At 39.6% G+C, this 23,099-nt stretch overlaps 1 protein-coding gene across 2 annotated transcripts in view; it reads right to left on the bottom strand.

Annotated features, from left to right (window-relative positions):
- The window catches only part of CNKSR3 (CNKSR family member 3), a 53,772-nt gene that overhangs the window by 12,417 nt on the left and 18,256 nt on the right, over positions 1 to 23,099 (bottom strand). For both annotated transcript variants that reach the window (XM_014886020.2, XM_088161708.1), the window contains exons 2-6: positions 14,060 to 14,223; positions 6,936 to 7,138; positions 5,651 to 5,738; positions 3,317 to 3,358; positions 1,425 to 1,544 (exon numbers count right to left, since the gene is read on the bottom strand). In XM_014886020.2, coding sequence (XP_014741506.1) covers positions 1,425 to 1,544; positions 3,317 to 3,358; positions 5,651 to 5,738; positions 6,936 to 7,138; positions 14,060 to 14,223 — 617 coding nt within the window. The remainder of the gene's footprint in view (positions 1 to 1,424; positions 1,545 to 3,316; positions 3,359 to 5,650; positions 5,739 to 6,935; positions 7,139 to 14,059; positions 14,224 to 23,099) is intronic.

Here is a 23,099-nt window from a genome sequence, read left to right as displayed (position 1 = left end):
ACTACCCAGCCTGCTCTGGAGAATTACAGGTTTTAATAGGTGGCCACCAGTTCTCTCCAAACAGAGCAGACTCACACAGGTGGGCTACAAGTATTGCTGACATGTTCTTTTGCAGCTTCTCTTGGTAAGCCAATACACAAATAGCCTCATATCCACAATGCTTACACAAGCACTAGAAGTTCCAGCAGGGTATTTGTGGCTCTGTATGCTAATGTTGAGTGTGAGCATAAGGACAAACTCGATGAAGTGTGTGTTGACTACAAGAGCACCAAATTAAAAATCACGAACAGGTTATTATCTAATAATGACATAGGTTTCCCACAAGAGATGACCAGCATATTGATTTAATCGTTTAGGAACAAATGCATAACTACTTTTTCTTTCTATATCTGTTGTTAGAAACACACACACTGAGAAGTAAAGGACTGGATGTTATTCAGGAGCTGAAAGCAGCTTAGCTGCCTGAAGTTACCACACTTGCTTTAAAAGTAGGTGAAAAAACAGATGATCTTTTTGACCCTTCCTCTGCAGCCAATTGCCTGCCTGTTTTCCTGTCAGTATCCAATTGGGTGCACCCACCTCCTTGTTTCTTACTTAGGCCAAGCTACACTGACTGCTTCGATGTAGCTTGTGCATTAACAAAGAGGTTCTCATAATTGCAAGAATGCATGACTGATTCAGTCAAATCTACTGGTCTAGGTAAAATTATATAGCACAGTAAGACTGTGCAGCTTTCCCTAAAAATGTTCATTTCTCCTGCCTTCAGGGCTAGGGGTGAATACAAACACACGTAACAATTTAAATTCCCTCCAACTCATTCCAACACATCTGTTCCCTAGACAGAAAATCAACCAAGATTTCAAATTAAGTTTCTCATAACCACCACTCAGCTAAGCAGAATCCATTGAACAAACAAGAGTCAGTAATGAGACCTGGCCACCAAACAGTTAGAAAATTCTAGTTTTCCTGCTAACAGCAAACCTCAAAAATTCTCCGATTCATCTCAATCTTGCTATAAACACATATTAAAAAGTATATTTTAAAACACAAAGATCATTTCTCATTGCCTTCTCCCTCTCCCAGACCCCCCTACAAAAAGAAAGTGGTTATGGTAACCTGAAAGCTACTTCCACAAGCATTTGTAAATTCTCTAATATCCTGGTTAACACACAAATCTTCAACAATTTAGAATCAGAAATTATACTTGGGATCCAGCCTATTAATGTGCATATCTGTCCCTGGCACATATACCTCAGCACACCACCTAACAACTGACCTTTAGGATTCTTTCTCGTGTCTCTTTGTTTTCCGCACAGGTTATTACTGGTTTTGAAACACTTTATTATAAATACACGCTTGCATTGGCTCACAGGGCTACCTATTAAATACTGGGAACATCAGGACATCCCAGAATTGCCTCTTACCAGGCCTTCCCCAGGTTTAATGTTGGTTAAATGGACCTCCTCCAGACAGGCACACTGGCTCATCAGTGGGTCTGTAGTTGATCGAATGGCTTTATCACAAATGCCATTTAGAGTCTTGGCCTGCAATGAGAACATACAAAAAACAGTTAGGAAAACTCTCTCATGGCTTCTTCTTCTTTCAGTTTTCAAAAGATATCAAGGAAATGAGTTCTAAAATCACTGAAATAGAAGATTCATTTGTACAGATCTATTCCACAACATGTTTACATCCTTACTGTAACACAGAAACAACCTATTTCCATTAGTGCCACCTTACCATCACTAACAGATGCTGACACATCCTCTGTCTGAGAAAATAAACACACAAAATATAGCAAAAAAAATTGGGGTTGGGGTTTGTTTGCTTTTAGAACTCATTAAAATCTTGAAACATTTTGATGATTTCTTGTGGGAACAATTGACAGCTTTTCATGTTGTTCTGTACTTCTTCTATAAGAATACAATTGGCCATGTATCACAAAAAGTGATGTCTGCACAAAGCCTTGCAGTATAAGGTAGGACCATCCAGCACATAAATGCTTCTGCAGTATTTCACTATGCCTCTGAACTGACCTCTTCTGGAATGCTTACATAGGCAAGGTTCATATTTCCTTTTGACCAAAACATAACTGATCCTAAGCCAACATTATAACTAAAGGCTAATTCTGACCTTGGCGTGTGTGTCAGTAAAGTTGGAGGCAGAATGGCATGTAACTATCAGAATGTCTAATTAAACATGAAAAAAAAGAAAAAGTTTAAAAATCTGTGCCCTCTCTACACTCACAAATTTCATTATGTCCCACTGTGTTCTCTGTCTTGACATCAACTGAAGCAAGGCTGACACTCAATGTTGGTTACAAAATCTTAAAGGAGAGGGGAGAGAAGATTAGTACACAGTACAGTAGATAGCTATAAACAGTTTGCAAACTGAAAGGTAACCAACCTTGCACAAGGGGCTTGAACCCTTCAGTCAAAGCAGACACATGAAATTACAGAATGGGAGGTGGGGGGAACGTCATAGGAAGACATTGGTTTGGATTAAAATGGTCCCTGGAAACAATAGCTCCAACGTTTTCTGTTTCATTTTACGTCAGATTTATAGAGCAGCAATAAAATAAATCAAAACAATGTTTAAGTGTGAATGTGAGGAACTGCTCAAACAAGGGAATTCCAAACAACAATACCTACTTCCAGTGTGGGTGTGCACAAATGGAAAAAGAAAGATGCAGAAAACTCCCTTTTACATGGTCTCATTATTTATGAACAAAATTATTTTTAGTTATTGTGCTACTAAATTCCTAAGAATCTATGAGCTACCGGAAGGCCTTATCAAAGAGCACAGCCTGGTTCATGTCAAAAGCAGGAAGCGATGATTAACTGTTACAAAATATAAAAAGCATTCCATTACACCCTGCGTTTAGTCACAAGGCTGCTTCAAACAACCCTAGAAACTCAAGATCAAGCACAGAGCCAGAGCTTCAGTTCTGTGGCAGGGCAGTACTTCTACACGAAGAAGCAAAATAAGGCACTCCACAGGCATAATTGGTTTATTTAGCCTGTCATCATTTTACAGTACTAGTCCTCCCTTGAAAATTTGAGGTTAAATTCTCTTGGAAATATAGCTGTATAATGAAACTTCAAGGAATACTTTACTCCATGCTATCACTGCACACAATTCATCTCCTGAAATTTCAATGATTTCCTCTACAGTAAAGAACATGCACAAAACAAGTCATAGTAATATTTACTTGTTCATTTGGGACTGAAAATCTGTTGTCAATACAGCCAACATAGAAACAACAGAAATGAATGTGAACGCAGACAGCTGAGTTTCAACAGAAACATAAACTTACCACAATCTGGACTTTATCTTCCATGTCAGCCACAGTGCAATCCTGAAAATAAAACAAGAACAAAACCCCTATATTAACCAATAAACATGGAAACAAATAATCTCTGAAAACTCTGCAAAACTTCCATTTTAACCTCAAATAGAAAGAGTTATTCATGCTGCAGGGATTAGTCAGATTAGTTTCACCCAGTAGGGCTCAAAAGGACTGTTAAGCAACTATTTTCTGGCCCTGGTAGAAAGCAATAATAAACCTTGAAAACTAAGAGAATGTGGGATTCAATTACAGCAGCTGACTTTTCCAGAAAAGCAGAAGCCTGCACAATTAAATCAGATTCTCAGAAGGCCAGGCAGATGTGTTTGCCTTACACTGATAAACCCCAATTCAGGTACTACTCTGCTCCAGGCATCACAATGGATCTAAAACATACTGTTAAAAATAGAAGGGAAAGTGATCCTTTTAAAAATATGGTATCAATGACATTCCTGAAGGGCAGAAGACTGCACAAAAGGCATTATTTACAAGGCCAGGTATAAAAGTCTCTGAACTGAAACAAGTTCATGTAAAAATCCACGAGTCATCACTGTTTCCTGCAAGAAGTGGTGAACTGGAGAAGGATACTATTCTCAGATAAAAAAGTTAAACCAACACGTAAATAATAAAACAAGATTTACAATATCTACAAGGAGAAAACCCCCAAGCATTTCAATAAGCTTAAGAATGAGTCACGTTGGAGAAGTTTGTAGAGGACTTTTCTTTGCTAAATGCATCTGCACAAATCAATAGCAAATGCCATCTATCATCACGCAGCCAAAATGTTCAATATTGCAAAGATCCTTCTGCTCCCACTCATTTCTGTTTATACTGTTTATTATTTCAGACCTAAAGTTTAACATGGAACTTTAAGTGGAATAAAATCCTGTTCTTGAATCTATATAGCTATCAAAGGTAACTAGAATCTTCTTGCATTCCTGCCTTGCTTTATGATGATATGCTTTTATATATAATTTATGCTTATGCAGAGCAGCATTGGTTCCAGGAGAGCCACTCTGGCCTCTTCTTCACCATTAGAACTGACCACCTGTTTCTATAGTCTATACCTTAATGAGAAGTACTTTTGAACCCTCCCAGAGATTTTTCAACTGTATCGCTTTTTCACATCAGCAGCCTCCTTCAGACTATTCTAGAATATGTACCCCATGCTGGTTCTTCCCCCATTAATGCTTTGCTCATATTCACCAACCCTATCTTTTATTATAGCTCATATCAAATAGGCAGAGAAGTAGTCTGACGTTTTAAAAGACCAGGGCTGTATTCACAACTTCCATTCCCCTGCCATCAAAGGCTGATCTAACAAAGATTAGACACCATTTTTAGCAGTTTTATTAATAGATTCAGCAATCTCCTATCCCAGTTCACTCAGTAGCACTCTTGGGTGAACAGCATCTGCTGCCAGAAACACGTACTGTGCACAACCTGCACACCTGTAGGTGTAAATCACTGAGTGTGTGTGACTGCACATGGAGCACCCCAGCAGGAAGGGCACAGAACAGCATGTGCACCTTGGGGTACCCAGACACCATCCTTTCACAATGACACAACTGACACCACTGTGTGACATCACAGCTTGACAACTCAGGACGTTTCTGTCCTCTGACATCATCCCTTCAGCATGCGGAGGAAATCACCCATGTCACAGGGTATGGTTCTCCAGAGTTCAAACGTTATATGGACACAGAATAATGGTTATGAGCAAGTGTGGCAGTCACTGAAGTGTGCACACAGTGCTTCACAGCCACAGCAGCACCACACTCTCAAAACAGGCTCAAAAACAGGCAGCATTACTCAGAGAGCAAAATTATGTCGACTGCCAAGATTGCCACAGTTGCTACATGACCTTTCAGCTATTATCTGTACAAGCACATATCATAGTGCTGGTTAATCAGAAAATTGAAAAATATTCTGGTCTTGCAGTAGTGGCAGAAGCTGTCTGGATATTGGGATATCTATCCCAAAGGTGGCTGCTTGTTCCATTACATACAGCATTCCCCATTTGATGGCTAAAACATCCTGCATGGGACAAGATCTATGGAGTCTGCAAACATAGGCATAAAAATCAGTAGAGCCATTGAAGGGCAAGGGGAACATCAAAAAAACCCCACGACTCAGAAACACAGACAACTGAAACTGACCTTCATGGATGTTCAAAGTTAAAAGTAAGCTCTCATTCCCAGAACTGCCTTTCATCAGCACTCAGCACAAAGCAAGCACATTACTTCCCCAAACACCCCCTTTCCTTCCCTTTTGGAAAGCAGAGAGGAAAAGAAATCAGCTGACCTTTTGAACAGTAGTAGTGAGGTCCAAGCAGAGCTGAATGATTCTGTTCTTCATTGATGAAAAGTCAGCAATACCAGTAAATGGGGTCCTACAACAAGAGAAAATTCCCTTTAGATTGGAGGGACTAGCCTTCTCCCATCCTGCCTTACCAGTGAGAGAGCATATGAGAGCAAGTGCTGCAACTCTGACATTGGCACAGGTGTGAGGATAGTTTTACAATGTAAATATTCCTGGTTGCATAGTCCTGCACCACTCTTGCACCAAAACTGGGAATCTTCTAGCCCTGTCCTTGGGTTTACCAGTGAGTAGACCTCCAACTTTCTGACTGGACAAGAAAAAATTTCTCTAAAAGAAGAAAAATAGATTTTCACATATTTCACACAGAGGTGCAGAGAGACTTAGAGAAGAATCATTACAGGTAGGGCAGCTTTAGTAGGGTTCTACTTCTGACCTTTCAGACAGCTGCAAAACCTAGAAGAGAGGTTGAGAAATAACCATAGCAGGTTTGGAAATGGACAAGCCAGCAATTTTGATGACTGCAAGTTACAGAAAAAATTTAGGGTGAGCTGCCAGCAACAGAGTGAGAGGGGAGGACCAGGTGAGAGGCACAAAGTGTTAACATCACTGCCTGGACACAGATCAACTCCTTGCTTGAGAGCAGGATAAAAGTGCTCCTTGCTGCCAGTCCCTGCGCAGTTCTTCTCCTAATTTTCCTTCTCAGGAAAGTCAGCAAGGGCTTTGAGAATTTATGTTCATCTGTTATCATGGACTGCAGCCCTGCCAGCACCTGACCTGCTGCAGCTGTAACAAAATAACTCTAGCTGTTTCCAGGCAAAAAACCAACTCAATAAGAAAAAAAAAATAAAAAGAGAAAATTAAATAGCAGCAGGATAATCTCTCCCACTGCTCTGTTTTCAAATCACATAGCTAAAGCCATGATTTGAGCAGAGCATTAAAAAAAAATCTTTCAGGAAGGGATCTGCCAATGACAAGTAATTTAGAAGCTGGGAAAACCATGTGTATGAGAAACTGACCTAAAAGGGAACACTCATACTTTTATAAATACCAGTTTGAGTACAATGTTAACAGTTTTATTGGTTTTAGCAAGAGTGGAAGTGCAAGAATAGATACCCTAGGCTAAATTTATCCACTAGAGGTCTTCTGGCAACACCAAAAAAAGGGGTTAGTGACATCAAGATTTTACACCCAAGCATCTAGGAAAGGCCCTACAAAGAGAAGCAATTAATTAGAGCAGCAAATTAAAATATAACCATTTTATTCTTACCTGTCCAACCACGCAAGCAAGGCTTTAGCAGCACCAATGAGCTCTACGACAGAAGTAAGGAATTCATTGGGGGGCTTGCGAGAGGTATTTCCATCATAATTTGAACTTTTCCTACGGCTGCTGATGTAGTTTTGCAGATTGTTGGATGACCCTCGCAGCTTGAGAACCAGGTTCTTCATATTGTCTGTTTCAAGGCCATAGTTCTGCAAGGAACATTATAAAGCTTGATAAATATCCTTGTTGAGTTCTAGTATTTATTATAAAACAAGTTAAAAGCTCACATGGGATGAAAAGTCTTGACAATTTGCACAACTTTCTCATGGTTTTTGGCAAAAATGCCTTCAAAGATTTGTTCTGCACTATAGCCACTAAATACTTCTGTGGGTGCCAAGCCTCAGTTTCTGTCATTAATGAGATTTAAGGACACTTTTTAATCAGAATGAAGCCCCAATGTCCTAATAGATATAATTTACTTGTTAATAACTGGATTGTGTTGGTTTTCTTTGTGTTAAAGAAGAGCAAGCATTTTATTTTTCTTAAAAGTATTTTCTATCCTGTGGTAAATAAACACTGAAGTAACATTTCATTCACAACTAAAGATAAGTTAGATCTGGTAAGAGATGAAAACATCAACAGGAAGCAAATGCAATTTTGCAATCAAAACCTCGAGTAAATATTTGGATCACCAGTTTTCAGTAACTGTGCTCCTTGACTACAACAGTGCAATTATTTGCAAGTTTGAGGACAGTGTTAACATCATACATGGTAATTAAATTCATTTTTAGACATGAAATTTTTTATTCATTTACAAAACCTAAAAAAAACTGAGTCTCACCTATAACTTCGACTTTATAAACTCAAATTCCTATTTTTCTTGAGAAAAAAAAAGCAAAAAGACCAAAACAACAAAAAACAGTCCCACCAGAACAAAACAAATACACAGAAATACAAGAGAGTCCTACCCTTCATGATTCTTTTGCTGCTGCAGATTCTTGCAATTAAGCTCCAAGTTCCATAGTTCAGTCAGATATACTCTCTACTCTACTTTCCTACTCAAAAAGCTAAACCAACTAAGTCAAATTTTAATTCCATTTAATTCCTAGTTTCCAGGAGTTCCTAATATCTCCACTCAGAAACACCATCCAGACTGAAGGGAAGCTTTGGTGGTCTCAGACTAACCTCCTGCTCAGAACAGGCTCAGCTGTAACCTCAGACCAGCTCATTCAGGATTTTATCCTGTAGGGTCTTGAAAACCTCCAAGGATAGGGTGCACAGCCTCCCTGGACAGCCTGATCCACCTGGTCTGACTGTCCTCAGAGTAAGAAAATGTTTCCTTATATCCAGCTTGAACATCTTATTTCAATTTCTGCCATGCACAGCCCAGCTCTGCCATCCTGACAACTGTTCTCCACCCTTGTGGGTGCTGGGATCTGCTTTGGGCCTCCCTGGAGCCATCTCTTCTCCCCAGCTGAAGAAGTCCCAGTCCCTCAGCCTCTCCTCAAGGACAAGTACTCCAGCCCTGAGCAAGCTGAAAGCCCTTCACTGAGCTTGCTCAGGTTTCCCTGTACCTTTCCTGTACTTAGGGGCGGGAGGCATATTTAGACTAAGGAGTGACAACTAAAGGGTGATAAACACTTCCCTCCCTCTCCCATTAATGCAGACCAGGATGCTGCTCGGGCACAGTGCTGGATTGTAGCTCCATTCCCTCCAGGGTGAAGCATCTGTAAAACAGGCTGGACTATTTCAGATTAAGTAATTTATAAAATGCAAGAATCTTTGACCCAAAGAAACACACGTCTCCAGTGTAATGGAGAGTTTTCAGCTACACAGCTACCTTTAAAATACTACTGCCTCTTATAAGATCCCAATGGGTCTGAGTTACTCAAGCACCTCCATCCTCCACCTCAGGGCCCTTGTCAAGGAAATACCCCTAAAATGCAGCCAGGAGTAGGGGTTGAAAGGATATTTTTAAAAATGTCACTGTTGCAACAGCAAAGGGTATCCTTACATTTTCCAGGATCACAGAAAGGGAAAGATCTGGATTACTAAACAACTTGAAAGTACTTGCACATTGTGATGTGTGAATTTACCACCTTTTAATTTTAACAACAAAAACAACAAAAAAACAATACCAAAGACCCAGTACCCCAAGAGCATTATTTGGATGCATTTTTTGGAGTTAGTGTTATCTTCCTCTTAGAAGACTGAATATTAGTCTATTGTTGAGGGAAGTTTTTTCATAAACAGGTCTGGACGTGAGGCAAGTTCTTATGACCACAAGAAAGAAGCCACATATCAGAAATCCTCCCCTTAAAGAGGGGAACTAAAGGACATTGATCCTCTGCTTTCATAAAGGGACAGACAACAGAAAATAGTTTTTCTGTGCAGAGGTATAACCACCTAATCACTCTGATGAGAACTTGAGAGTTTTCATGTAATTAATCTCCAGATATTTCTTTCTGTCATTCAGATGCAGAAACTCTGCCAACCACCTGTGGGTACTTGAAATTAGAGGCGGCACCAACATTTAAGAAGACACATGTTGATATATCAGGTAAGATTTTTGGGCTTGGCCTTAAAACATTCACATACCCCTTATCACACCTCTTTCACCTTATTTTTACCATGGGTGAGTCTGGTGTGACTCTTCCAGTCCAGATAGCTTTTAAGTAATTCTGTCAAGTAGTTCTCAGTTTTGAGGGTGACTTCAGCAACACAGATGCTGCCTCTAGGGATGCAGGGGCTCCAGCTCATCACTGCAACTGTCCAGGAAGGTCCTGAGCAAGCACCACACCTATCCAGCACAACACAGGGTATGCAGCACTTGAGTACCAGGACACCAAATTGGACAACTGTGGATGAGCCCTAGTGGATGAACTACCTCAGAAATAGGAGTCATCCCAACCCAAGCCACCTCTGCTCAACAGTTCCCTCACTTTCTGCTCTAATACACAGAAAGCATTTTTCCCCCCTCACCAACATAGCAATGTGTCTATCCAAGCTGAAACTCTCTTGATCAGCTCTGACATCACCAACTATTCTTTCTCCTTCACTTGCAATGTCCAAGTCTGTTGGGAGAGTTGGCTTGGGGATCTAAACAATACAAAGAAATCTAATCCCTTGGTTTAGCTCCCTGAAGTAGCTCACTTCAGGGTCAGGTGAGTGCAAGCACAAAGGACCACTAATCAGAGGACAGGAGGGGGTGGAGACAGCAGCTGACTTGGATTAATTTAACTTGTCATAGAACTGTAGCCCCAATCCCTGACAGATAGGAATGTTGATATTGTGGCAGCACACCAAACAACCTTCACAGTGACACACAGTTGAAGTGCAAACCTTAGCAAGCTTTTCTTGAAATATTTCCACAGGACTAAGGCTACAAGAGTTAACAAATTGTAATTTAAGCAACCAAAACGTTTTAGATGTTGCTCATGAACCAAAGAAAAGGTTACATTTTACTATCGCTCCTGATTTTAAACATCAAAGTTGTTATAATCTAAACACAGGCTGAAGCCAGCGGTCAAGAGCACCAGATGTCAAACATTCCCAGGCTATTACTCATTAACCTGGGGAGCCACATGCAGGGCTGGAGGAGAGGCAGAAACCACACGTGCAGGAGAGAACACATGAGCTCACTCCTTCTAAACTCTATCACATTTAATGTGAAAAAATAATCTGACCAAATAATGGCTCAAGGTCAGGCAGCCAACACAACAAAAAATTAAAAAAACAAAACAAAACAAAAAACGTGGCTAACTGAAGTCAAAAGAGCAAAGCAGTTGTGTCAGAGCTGAACTGGGCTGATGAAGAGCTCTGCTACTGCCCAGGGACAGCATCCTCTTTCCTTTCACAGCCATGTTCACATGCTGCAATGTGATGAGTTGGACATGCTGGCTGATGGAACTGAAAAACTGCTCTGGGAAAAAAAAAAAATGAATAAAACCAGTTCAAATGCTTCCTCAGACACTGATCCAACTCACTGCAGGTCTATATAAACATCTGCATTAACACAAGGTACTATCACAGTCACCCATTCTTGCTCTTTTCCTTTCAACAAAAATGCATTCTAAAGAATCCTCTGGAGTAGCAAATTTTCTAATAAAGAACACAAAATTTGAATCCTCTAAAACCCCTAAAATTTCATATGGTCGTGCATAGATATCCCTTGACAATGATTAGGGCCCAAAGGGTAAGTCTTCACATATGTATTTTTTTTCATGTTATGATATTATATTTTGTTATACTGCAAATATGCTGGCAGAACATTACCACCAGTAAAATTATCAAAGGCACAATTATGTCCTTTTTTGGTTATGGGTTTTTTTTCAAGGTTTTTTTCTTTAATTGCATATAATTTATATCTCTTTATTCTAAACTCAAGAAAAATCCACAGCTTTTTCGTTTCCAAACTCTCCCATCATACAGTGTAGGCAAAAATTCAGAAAACAAATCCAAGCAACACATTAAAAGTGAAAATATTTGCATAGTTTCTTGCTTGCATTGATTTATATTCATTATGCCCTCAAAAGCTTGTTTTCTGTCCCTGCTTCTGTGGATTAAAAAGCCAAGTTATGTATGTTTGTTCCCCCCTTCCCCCAAACCCTTCAATCAACAAAGAAACATGATCTTTCTTCCATGCCTTTCCCCCCCGCACACAACAAGCAGTAGTGTCAACAAAAAGTTGAAATACTCAAGTTGATGATTTTTCCCCCCCCACCCCTTTCAGGGGCAATTCAGGTCCTCTGATATATTCTCTAAATTCCTCAAATAAGTCTTCAATAGTAGAAAACTCTACCCCCAGAACAACAGAAATGTGTTTATCCCAGTCTACACTCTCGCGCTGACTCTTCAAGAGTCAGCCACTGCTACAGGACACGAGGGAACACTGCTTCATCACCAAAGCAGAAGAGAAAGATGCATTAATTTCTTTTTCACACCAGAAACTTCTAGACATATTTTTAGCTCTGTGCCACCAAATAGTACTCAACCCCTAGAAAAACTAAATTAAAAAATCAGGTGCATTTGGTGTCCTTTCTCAAGGCAAGGATTATGTTCACACTCTATTTAGTGACTCATCTACTGAGGCCAGAACAAAGGTCTGTATGGTGAATGCTTGAAAAGAGATACTGCAGAAGAAAGATCTTCCAAAGAGCTTTCTCACTCTCTTTAGAGCCACATGTGTTCTTGTGGTGTGAGGGAACCAAAGCACTGATCTAAAGGAAACTCAGATGGGAAACTGTCAAGACAAAACTAGATAAAAAGGGAAATTCTTCTTGGGAACTCCAGGACTGGGAAACCACCAAAATTCCCCCTCAGCCTTTCTCTGCCAAGAAATGACAACGTTTCAGAGAGTCACATCAGGCTGGCCCAGCCAATGCCACATTTCCAAAGGGTGAGCTGACAGCTTAGTGGGGGTGGCAGTGGTGTCAAAATAGGAAGAACAAAAAAGAAAAAAAAAAAGAATATATTAAAAGAAAAAATTTTAACAATAGTTCCTTTGCTTACAAGGCCACAAAAGTTGGGAAAGTATCAGCATATATACAGAACATCCACTAAACAATAAACAATCCCACTTTCAAAGAACTAATGCAGGTGGAATCAGGAAGCCTCTCTCTTGCCAAAATAGAAGAAACAACAACAAAAAAATAATTTGTCAGTAGCATTTAGCATCCCCTTGGAAACAAAATCAAAGCTCAAGGGAACAGGCATCAAGAAGGTGGCAAAGGGCATACTGAAAACACAGGAATTCTTCCTTCACCTCTTAAAAAGGGAACAAGTACATTTCAGCTGTAATGTGCAATATCTGTCTAATGCATTAACTTGAGCTGCATTTCACAAAGGATTTCCAGAAATGGGTCTGAGGTCAAAACTTTTGTCTACAAAGGAAATTAGGAGGAAATTGTAGGAGATAAAACACAGCTTTAGGTTCTGGCGGTTGTCCAGCTTTGTTCACTTTATTCTAATATATTTAAGAGAATAAAAAAGTGCCTTTGGGGACTGCCACATAGATTGCTTCAGTCAGGACCATATACAGCCCACACTACATTTACTAACTCACCAGACCCCTGCACTTGCCCAACAAGTTCCTTCCCACACCATGAACTGCTTTTCAGTCTAATTACATTCTTCTATTAGGTTTTTAAGTTAATGTTAAAAAAATTCGGTAGATCAAATACCTAAAGGAAATAAAGTGCCTTTCAAGTCTAAGAGTAACTCTTTAAAAAATACTTTAGATCACTTGAAGAGATTTCATTAAATATACTTCTTTCAGTACAATTTGCTCTAGGTAGTGCAGCAGGAACACTCCCTGTAGCACCTCTCAGCAAATAAAGCACATATCACACAGGCAATAAAGACTCTCCATTTTAAGAAGCATAAGCTTGCTGCCGCAAGCCTTGCCTAATGTAGGGAAGACAGGCCAGTGCTGGCCAAGGAATCATCAGGCAGGCTTTCCCACCCTCCTCCCTGAAGTACTCATATATACCTCTGGTGCTCACTACATCAAACAGGCCTTCAAGACTGTGACCAAACTGTGGCTTTTAAATAAAGCCTGCACTAGTAAAACAATCCAACATATATTCATTCTTTTCAGAGTATGTTTGTTTCCAAAGTATCTGCAGTTATATATCAGGAGAAGAGCAAAGGACTAGCTTAAGTTCTCAATCCAATGAAGAGTTCAGCTAGATTGTAACTGAGGCAGCTAAACATCCCTCAACTCAAGAATTAATTTTTCTTCACTTCCTAGGTTTGCTACAGAATTACCCTAAACCCCCTATCAACTGATGTGAGGACTTCTAGCACCTGTAATTTCAAGAGTATGTCTTCTGTCTTCTAAGACAAACTGTTCATTAACAAGAATCAGAAGATCTAACAATGTCACTCAGACAACTTCTTCCTTTGGAAGTGCAACCAAATGAATTGAAGTTGCCTCTTATCAGGAAAAAGAGAGCTATTAATACAAAACTTGCAAGAATTAAACAAATTCTTACTTTTTCTTTTATCGTGATGTGTAACAGAAAGCAAGAGACAAAGGTATTCTGATTTTAATCAGTCTTGGTTTGGTTATTCACCCAAAAAAAGCCCTTTAAGAAATTCTTTGCATATCTGTTCACAATTTAACTAACCAGTGCACACAGGAGATCCACAGCCTCTAGAACCAGTTCCTGGTGTCCAATCCGTGAGATACCTAAGTCTTCAAGGTCCTGGTGAGAAATCTGTAACAGCTGTTCACCATTTATCTTCTCCCGTTCAAACTTAGGGACATACTGCTGCAGGCAATCATCCAGGCCTACCAAAACACAAAAGAGACAAGGGGACATCAGAAACAAACAAACAAAACCCCCCAAAAAAAGGAGAGGAAAAAAAAAAAAAAAAAAAAGACCTTGCAGAAATTTTAAGTTCATATAATATACAATGCAAAACTATGAAGGAAACTGGCAGCGTGACTGAGGTTGTACCACGGGAGCATAGAAATAGAGCACATAAATGATGGGGATCTTTGGGTCCCCTAAGTCAATGCACAACCAGTCTGCTCCTCGTGGATCAAGCTCCACCAGTAAAAATGTACTTTTGTTGTCTGCACAGGCAAAGTGACCAAGGGACACACACACCAGGGTAACCCAAACCCTGAGGGGCATCCATAGCAACAACAAAAAAACACCTGTCAAAAACAAAAAAATCCAAGGCAAGGCAAGAACAAAGATCTTGCCCAAAGACAAAGAAACAAAAGCATAAAATGATAAGGAAAATTAATAAAAAAATAAAACAAAGAGGCAAAGCAATCAAAAGGGTGTTTGGCTCAAGTCTCATTATTACCTTGATTTATAAGAGCCTGCAGCTTCCTGAAGCAGCCATTGCTTCCCCTTTCTGAGGATCAACAACACACCAGTAAGAAATCTAATTCATTTTTCTATCTAGAAGTATTTTAAAAACAGTTTAGACTATTTTGTCACAGCAATATCCCCCAAATCTTCATTTTAAACTGTGATTCTATGATCCTGTTCTCTACATTAGATTTTCCCAAGTGATTACAGAAAGTGTTTCTGGTTTTCATCTTATTTTACTCTAAGCTTCATGTGTTAATCCTGTTTCCTTGTGTATTATCCTTACTTCCTCTGTTGTTTAAGAGCCTGTGAGCAGCGACAATCTGGGGGGGAATTCAGATGGATGTGCTATTTTTAAAATGTTTCAGTGCTCTTATAACTCTGTTCCTCTTCAATATTTTGGCTAGAGCAAAACGAACAGACCCAATCAGGTCTGTGTCACAGGAATACACCACACTCATTGAAAACAGTTGACATGAGCAAAAATTCAGATAACACATTTGACATCTTCGTATAGTCCACAACAGCTACATTGTTTCACCATTCTTTTTTTTAAAAAAAGTTGAACCTTTACTTGAATAAAGGATGTTTATGCACAATTCTGGTTCAAAAGGAAACCATTGAGATGGACAGGATATCAAACACAGCAGATGAGAAACAAGAACAGCATCCTGAACTACAGAGAAATGAGAGCCAAAAGACCAGCACTCGGTTCCACTCACGGAGCTGCAGCAGCAGCCTGGAAAACAAGCACTGCCAGCACACTCCAGCACCAAGAAAACACTTGAGGCAGATGACACAGGGGTTTGAGGCGTCACATGAAACCCATCCCCGTTCAGAGAGCGGCAGGAGCAGCCAGCCCTTCCTCCTGGCAGCGCCTGCTCTCAGCGGAGGGGCAGGGCACGGGCTCGGCAAGGCACAGGCTGACCAAGCACACACCGCTGGCCTCTGCGAGTGACAGGGCTCGGGCAAGATTCATTATTGGAGTAAATCAACACCCGGCTGAACGAGCTCGACTCCTCCCGCGCAGAGCTACCAGGGCACACAGTTGGATTTTTAAGCGCAATTATGAACGGGAAAACCCAAGTGCCAGACTAGCAGAGTCTCCCAGGGCTACACTTGTTCAGGGTGCACTCTTGTTTCTTCCCATATGTCTTGGCAAAGCTGCACAAATTTTGAAAATCGAGCCCAATGTTCTCTTTCCCACAGGCACCAAATTCCCCCTTAGGCTATACAAACTCTTTTCCCAGGAAAAAAAATAAAGGAATAACTGGCCTTCATTGTTTAACAATTTATTTTTTCAAACAAATTCACAACCAAGGCTGACATACAGTGCACATATTTGGCATTCCCAATTTTTATTGCTGCCTCACAGACCACTGTTTCCCATCATTTGCTCTTGTAAGCCCAGAGTTTCCATTACAAACTACACAAACACCTAAAATAAAACACTTCATTCAGCATGCAGTGAAGGTTTTAAGTTTTTTTAATGCAGTTTCGTTTTTGCCTACTATCCTTTCTAGAACTTAATTCTATGCTAAAACACGGAGACTTAAATGTATATATCCTCCCCTAGAAATACAACTGTAGCTTTTATCTTGACTGTGCCTTTTTAAACTCATGCTTGCTCATTCTTGAAGGTCTACTAAATACTTCAAGGGTTACTTTTAAAAAAAATTTTAATCGAGAGCCCTTAAAAACACTTTCATAATCACACTCTAGGACTATATTTTATAAAATAAGTTATTACAAAATTGCACAAATGTTGACTCAAAATAGCCAACATAGTGGCACAACTACTCAGCTAGGCACGTTTTTAAGATTAAATGACCAAAACTATGCAAAGCAGAAAGTGAAGACAGAACCACAAACTAATGTATTGGTAGACAGTTTAAGATGAGCTTACCAACATTAGGAACATGGTTATTATTTTTACTAAGAAACCTAGAGGGAAATAGTAAATATTTTGATATTGCAACCACATTTTATAGCCTATAGTTTAATTTTCCATTATATGAATGGAATGTTTAATCATATGCAAATCAAAAACATTACGTGCAAATTACACTTCCAAGAGAGAAGGGAGAAGGAAGGAAAAGGACTCACAACCCAATTCAATAAAGTTTAATAATATTTAAGCAAAGTTTTAAACTCAGCATTCAAATGTCACTAGTAGTCTAAATGAACTGCTCATTTTTCCCTTCTTCCAAACATCTATATTCTTTCCATGTATTTTCTCCATAAACCTCAGAGCCTTACAGAGACTTTGTATTGCCAATTGCAATGTCTGGATATTGCTAAAGAACTTAGTATCTTCTTAAGTAATGTAAGAAATTATCTAAGCAATGCTGACTTGCTTTTTATAGTTTTTAGTTCATTTTTCTTACATGCCAGGTCATTTTCAATAGTGTAATATTAGCAGGTTCAAGCAAGAAAGTAGTTTTCCATATTTCTGAAAAAAATACAATTAAGACTGACATTTAAAAAAGGTATCTATATTTATCTCCTTATCCACCGAACAGCCTTTCTCACAGCTAATCTATTAATTTTAGGCCCAAAGTGTGTTTAAAAAGCCTTTGTCTCAATCACGTGTGTGAAATATTTACATTATTTCTTGCAGATACAACAAAGCCATGCACAAAAGAATGTCCTTTCTATTTACGTAATTGTTAGAGAATGAGGAAAGGTAGAAATAAAAAAAGCAATTGCAGAATATTATTCAAGTTTTAGAACATTAGCATCAGATATTTTGTGGGGGAGAATGAGAGAGACAGACTAATTCAGTTAGTGTTAAGAGTGTTGTGAAAACCTTTCTGATGAACAGCAATGTAATTTGAATAAAACTCCCTCCCACCCAAATTTTGGCAGGTGTAAAGATGTGCAATAGATCCTAAGAACTGTCTAGACTTTACTGTCTAAAATAACCACCAGGCAAAGCACCCCTGAAGACATTCAATACCTTACATTCATGCAAAAACATTAGGACAGAGCTTACACTCAAGGATTTGCACTGATACCAATCTCAGTCTGTTTCCACAATTAAGAAAGTTATTTTGTATAAGAATTGAGGAAGAAAGAAACAACTTTGTGGGAGTTAAGGGTGAGGCTTGGGTCCAAGCCATAACTATCGGTTTTCTATTCAGAGAGAATTAACATTTCTATAGTTGAGAGATGTCAGCCATCGAGCAGTGGCATACCTGACTTCCCAAAAACTACAGAGGTGTGTTTTGTGAGCAGAGTCGTTAAGCAGTTTCATGCATTTTTGCTCAACTTCTTTGAGCACTACCAAACAATTTACCTACCAAAAAAGCAACGATTAACTAATCTATTACAGGCACAGCTGACTCACCATGTCTTTTTTCCTCCCTCCCTCTCTTTTCTTGCGATATCACAGTGAACAGAGTCTGTACACTCCGACAGAGCAAGGCCGAGAGCAAGGAAGAGGGGAGAGATCGGGCAAGGGACTGAGGAAGGCACGAGGAGGGGGAAGGAAGCTGGAATATGACAGGGATTACTTTCCATACATTCAAGAACTTGAACACAGTCTCAGGACGCCTCATAAAATGCCAAAAGTTGACACCAGGAAGCGGGAGGAGTCCAAGCCACTTGAACAGAGGAAGGACTCAAGTACAAAACCTTTTCCTTCAGCTAGCAGGAGCACGGGAATCACTGCTCACTGTCTCAAGGAAGCAAAGCATTATTATGATCAGCTTCTCTCCTCTGTTGGGCGACTCTAACAAGCAGGCATCTCAGGGCAGAACCAAGGTTCTACAACAACCCTCATCCCATTAAGGGGCTCCCTGGGACCTTTCCCATTAAGGAGCTCCCTGGGACCTTGGATAGCCAGTCAGGATAGAACTGCCAAAGTCATCATTGCCTTCAAACTGACTTTCCCACATTAAAAAGTCACTCTTACTCTGATCTGCTCCTCAGGGTTGACACTTTTAGTACCCAAAAATTCCCTGCACACATCAACTTCATCCCTCCCAAGCCTTGCAAGATAATCAGTTGTGTGAGAATCTTCGGCATACCCCACGGAAAGTGCCATTATACGGTCACTTACATTCCACATCATTTTATAACGTTACTGTGATAGCTTCCTCCCGTCATTTCCTCTATTTCCAGGACTGGAAAAAATTAATCAAAGATAAAGCAGGAGGGAATCAAGGCAGCAAACCAACACTAGACAGGGAAAATAACTACTTCATAAGCAGATGGACCAACACCTGAGGAGGCAAATAAAAATAAGGAAAAGAGGTCTACAAGGCAGCTGAAAGCTGAAGCAGGTCAGCAGGACAGATACAGGGTGAAAAGAAATAAGAAAAGTTCAAGGAGAGAAAAGAATAATAATACACTGTTTTCTTTAATATAGAACACAGTGGGAAGGTTTTACACAGTAAAATCACAGATGCCATTCTCCTGCAGTATTACAAACAGAACCAGGGATGACTAACAGAGGAATTCAAGATTCTTTAAAAGGAGGATAAAAAAATTAAATCTAGAACCGTTAGCAGTCAGAAACTTATTTCACTAATAATTTGAGCCTAGGTAAGAACTGACTTCCTAGGATGTACATCTGATAGTTAGCCATCATCAATGTTTTCACATTAATCTTTCCAAAAGTTTCGGAAACAAAAGTTTAGTTATCAACTAGTGTAAGCCACTTTTGGGAGCCAGAAAAGAGCTCAAAGGTCTTAGTTTTCGAAGAAAATACCTTCAAAAGATCTTTGTATGATTGTCTAGTACAAATGTGAAAAAACTTCCTCATTCCACTTTTTACTCTCATGCAATTTCACAATTAGTCATAACACTGTAACCATCTGAAGTATCAATCACTTAAAAACCAAAACAACAGAGAATCAAAGAGCAAGAGCTGCTTATTATCACCATGGAAAAATGTGTCCTGCCTAACCAGATTGTTTATAAAGTAAACTCTCCTCATGTAGTCAATTGTAAGCAACTCTGGTATGGTTTTGTCTGAGCATCCTCATCCTGATGAAGCGGGCACGACGTGCTGCCTGGCACCAGGCACTGGGTACAGCTTTGCTGAGGACAGGCACTGCCAAGAGGGTACAGAAGTTTCTTGTCAGTCTCCTCCATCACATAGGGACGGTACCTGACACATTGCTGGGCTCTGCCTGCCAGCCGGGATGCAAAGGGCAGCTCTCTCATTAAGGTCACAGCAGGACAGAGGGAAATGGTGAAGACTTCAAGCTCAATAATGAGTGCTTTACTGTCCCCTCTGTAATCCTACCGACTGACATTTGCACAGAAAGGCTTTTGCAACGTGTTTCTATTTTCAGTATTTTCAACTAATATATTTAGCCTGGAAAAACAGGCTCCATACTCATGCATTCACGTTACCTCAAAATAAATCCATTCATTCCATTCAAATCCATCCATAAATCCCTCAGCTTTTTTTTTTTTTTTTTTAACACAAAACTAAAAGCTTTGCCTTGTAATAAAAGAACTTGTGGGTAAATTTGGGTTGTAAGCTATCCTGAGCAGAAGGGAAACAGAGACTATGTTTAACCTTCTCAGACTGACAGCATTTGTGTTATGCTACACCTTTTATCAGTCCTCCCTACATGCAACCTAATTGCAACCATTCTGGCAGTGCCTATTACCTTGGTCCAGACAATAAATCTGAGGAAAACTCTAAGCTTTAGCACTTCACAATCATGAAGTGTGTTCAGGAAGAGTCAAAATAGCTTGCCGAATCCCTCCAATACTCCACAAGTTTTAAAAGGCAATACTTCTCTCTACAAAAGCCAGAAAAATTTACTCAAATTTTCCTCAAGAAATACTTTCAGGAAACTAAGCAGACATGGAATAGGTTTTACAGAAGAAAATATTCTTGGGAGAAGGACATGATAAGGGCCTGTAAAGCCAGAAGTGGCCAGAAAGAGCACTGATTAATCATCATCTCTTCCAACACAAGAGTCAGAGAGTGAAGCAAGCATGTAACAGGTCCAAACAAGCAATAAAGGAGTGATTCTTCAACACTTCACACAGCAGTATGCAATGAATGTTCAACATCGATACACAGGTTCAGGGAAAGGTGAACAGGTTCGTGAAAGAAAGTGCCACAGAAGTCAAGCCTGGCCCTGACAGACAGAACAGAGATGATTTAAGGCTTGAGGAAGCCTACAAGAGGAAATACAATGTGTCATCTTTCCTCTTACATTGCTTAATTTATCCCTTTCTGGCAAACATTCTGGATAGGACACTCAGCTAGGCAGCACAGAGCACAGGACTATCACAGCTGTGCCATATACAGCACCAAAATACAGGTGGCACCTTCCCTTTTAATTACTTTTAGAACCATAGAATAGTTAGGGTTGAAAGGGACTTTAAAGATCATTTATTTCCACATCCCTCCCTCCATCCTCCCAAGTAAGGGCAGGGACACCTTACACTAGACCAGGTGGCTCAAAGTCCCATCCAACCTGGCACTGAACATTTCCAGGGATGGGGCACCCACAACTTCTTTGAGCATCTTGTTCCAGTGCCTCGCATTCTCACAGAAAGGGTGAGCTCCTATTCTAAGACTTCAAAAAAATGTCTCTCTTCACTCATGAACCTACTCCTGGTTTCAATATTTTCTATAACAGTGACACAAGATTTTCCCCAAAAGGCAAAAGTTTATATAGAGTAATTGGAGTTGGGGAGGTAGAGGGGAAGAAGAAAAAGCCATATGCTAATACTGAATTATGATACCAATTTAAGCCAAAGATAGAACCAAAGCTTTTACAAACCAGTAAAAAAAAAAAAAAAAAAACAACAAAAAACCCCCAGCAAAATAGTACCCCATAATACTAGGAAATAGATCACAGCAAATCACATGAATCACACAGCTGCTCTCATGGATTTAGTAATCCAGCTTGAGATATTAACATCAAATGGAAAATTGCTAGAGTGACTTAATTTATATATTGTACCTTCGGTTGACAATGAGTGAATCTGTGTCAGAGCTCCAAAAAGAGATTTGACACGGAGAAATGGTAGTGTACAATAAACAGTGATAAAGGCAATTCTGTAATAGTTGAGAAGTTAATAGTATTTAATTCCAAAATTTCAACTATCATTCAAAATAGAATTGACTTTTCTTTCTTTTTAATAGCTCCTTTTCAAATAATTAAGGAAAAAAAATTGGGGCGGGGAAAGACAAACTTATTTCTAACCTTTTCCATAGAGGGGTTCTTACTATGACTTTATTATGACTATTATAGCTTTAAGACTTCAAATTAAAGGCAAAACTAACATGTAATGTTACAGAAAAGTGAGCTGTGATGGCATGTAACATATCCAAAAAACAAAAAAGAAGAGGAAAAACATAACTGGAATACAGCATAACATCATATAGGTTTAACCAAAAAAGTCTTTTTATAAAAGAGATACAACCATGAAGACAGTAGGTCAAAAACACTCCACTATGCTGAAAAATAGATCACTGTGCCAGAACCAGAGAGAAAGAAACTAAAGCTGACTATACCAAGAATCAAAAAACAAAAACAAAAAACAAAACAAAACAAACAAACAAACAAACAAAAAAAAAAAAATAAAAACCAAAATCTGTTTTATTACATTCCCAAACAGTTTGAAATCAGGTATCAGAATACACATGCAGTAACACTTTTCACTAGCAGAACTGGACTGGATATCTGTGCAAAGCTGTGGGGTCCTAGGCTACAACCCCATGTGGCTTTGGTGCCATCACACTCACTGGTATCACCCACTTCCCTAAAAGACTGACTCATCTGAGAATATTCAAATATTCAGCCATTAAGTATCATTTGGCTTCAAGGGGTGAAATTTTGGCTCACCTGGGAGAGGGACGGAAGAGATAAGACACCCCCTTGTTCAGGAGTTACCAATCAGCCCCAGGCATGGTGCTACCCCAAATACACATCCTGGGAAAAAATTAGTTTCCAAGAAAGAACAGGAACCACAAACAAGAGTTCATACTCGAACACCCAAGCAGCATATCTTGCTGCCAGCATTGCAGCTGTAACCCTTTGCTAATCCCAGCCACCATCAGAAAAAGGACTCCTGACCAGAGAAAGATGAAGAATGAACAAAGAAGAGAACCAGTGCACACTATCTTTTCCTGCTGACCTCGGTGTATGTTCTGTATGCATCAGGGATTGAGTTCCATATGATGCAGGAGCTTCACATACAGCAACACTCACGCTTTGGTTTTCTCTTTTAAGAATCAACTGCATCACTCACTGACCAGCTACATTTTGCAAAATCAATCTTTCCACGCTTTGACAGATTTTGTTCGGCACATTACATGAATGAGATGGAAGCAGAGCATATCCGTATGTTCTGTGCAGAC

The sequence above is a fragment of the Sturnus vulgaris genome, chromosome 3, assembly GCF_052056855.1.
Source record: "Sturnus vulgaris isolate bStuVul1 chromosome 3, bStuVul1.hap1, whole genome shotgun sequence".
Taxonomy (NCBI): domain Eukaryota; kingdom Metazoa; phylum Chordata; class Aves; order Passeriformes; family Sturnidae; genus Sturnus; species Sturnus vulgaris.
Note: the sequence above shows the minus strand (reverse complement) of the source record. Positions and strands in the feature narration are given on the sequence as shown.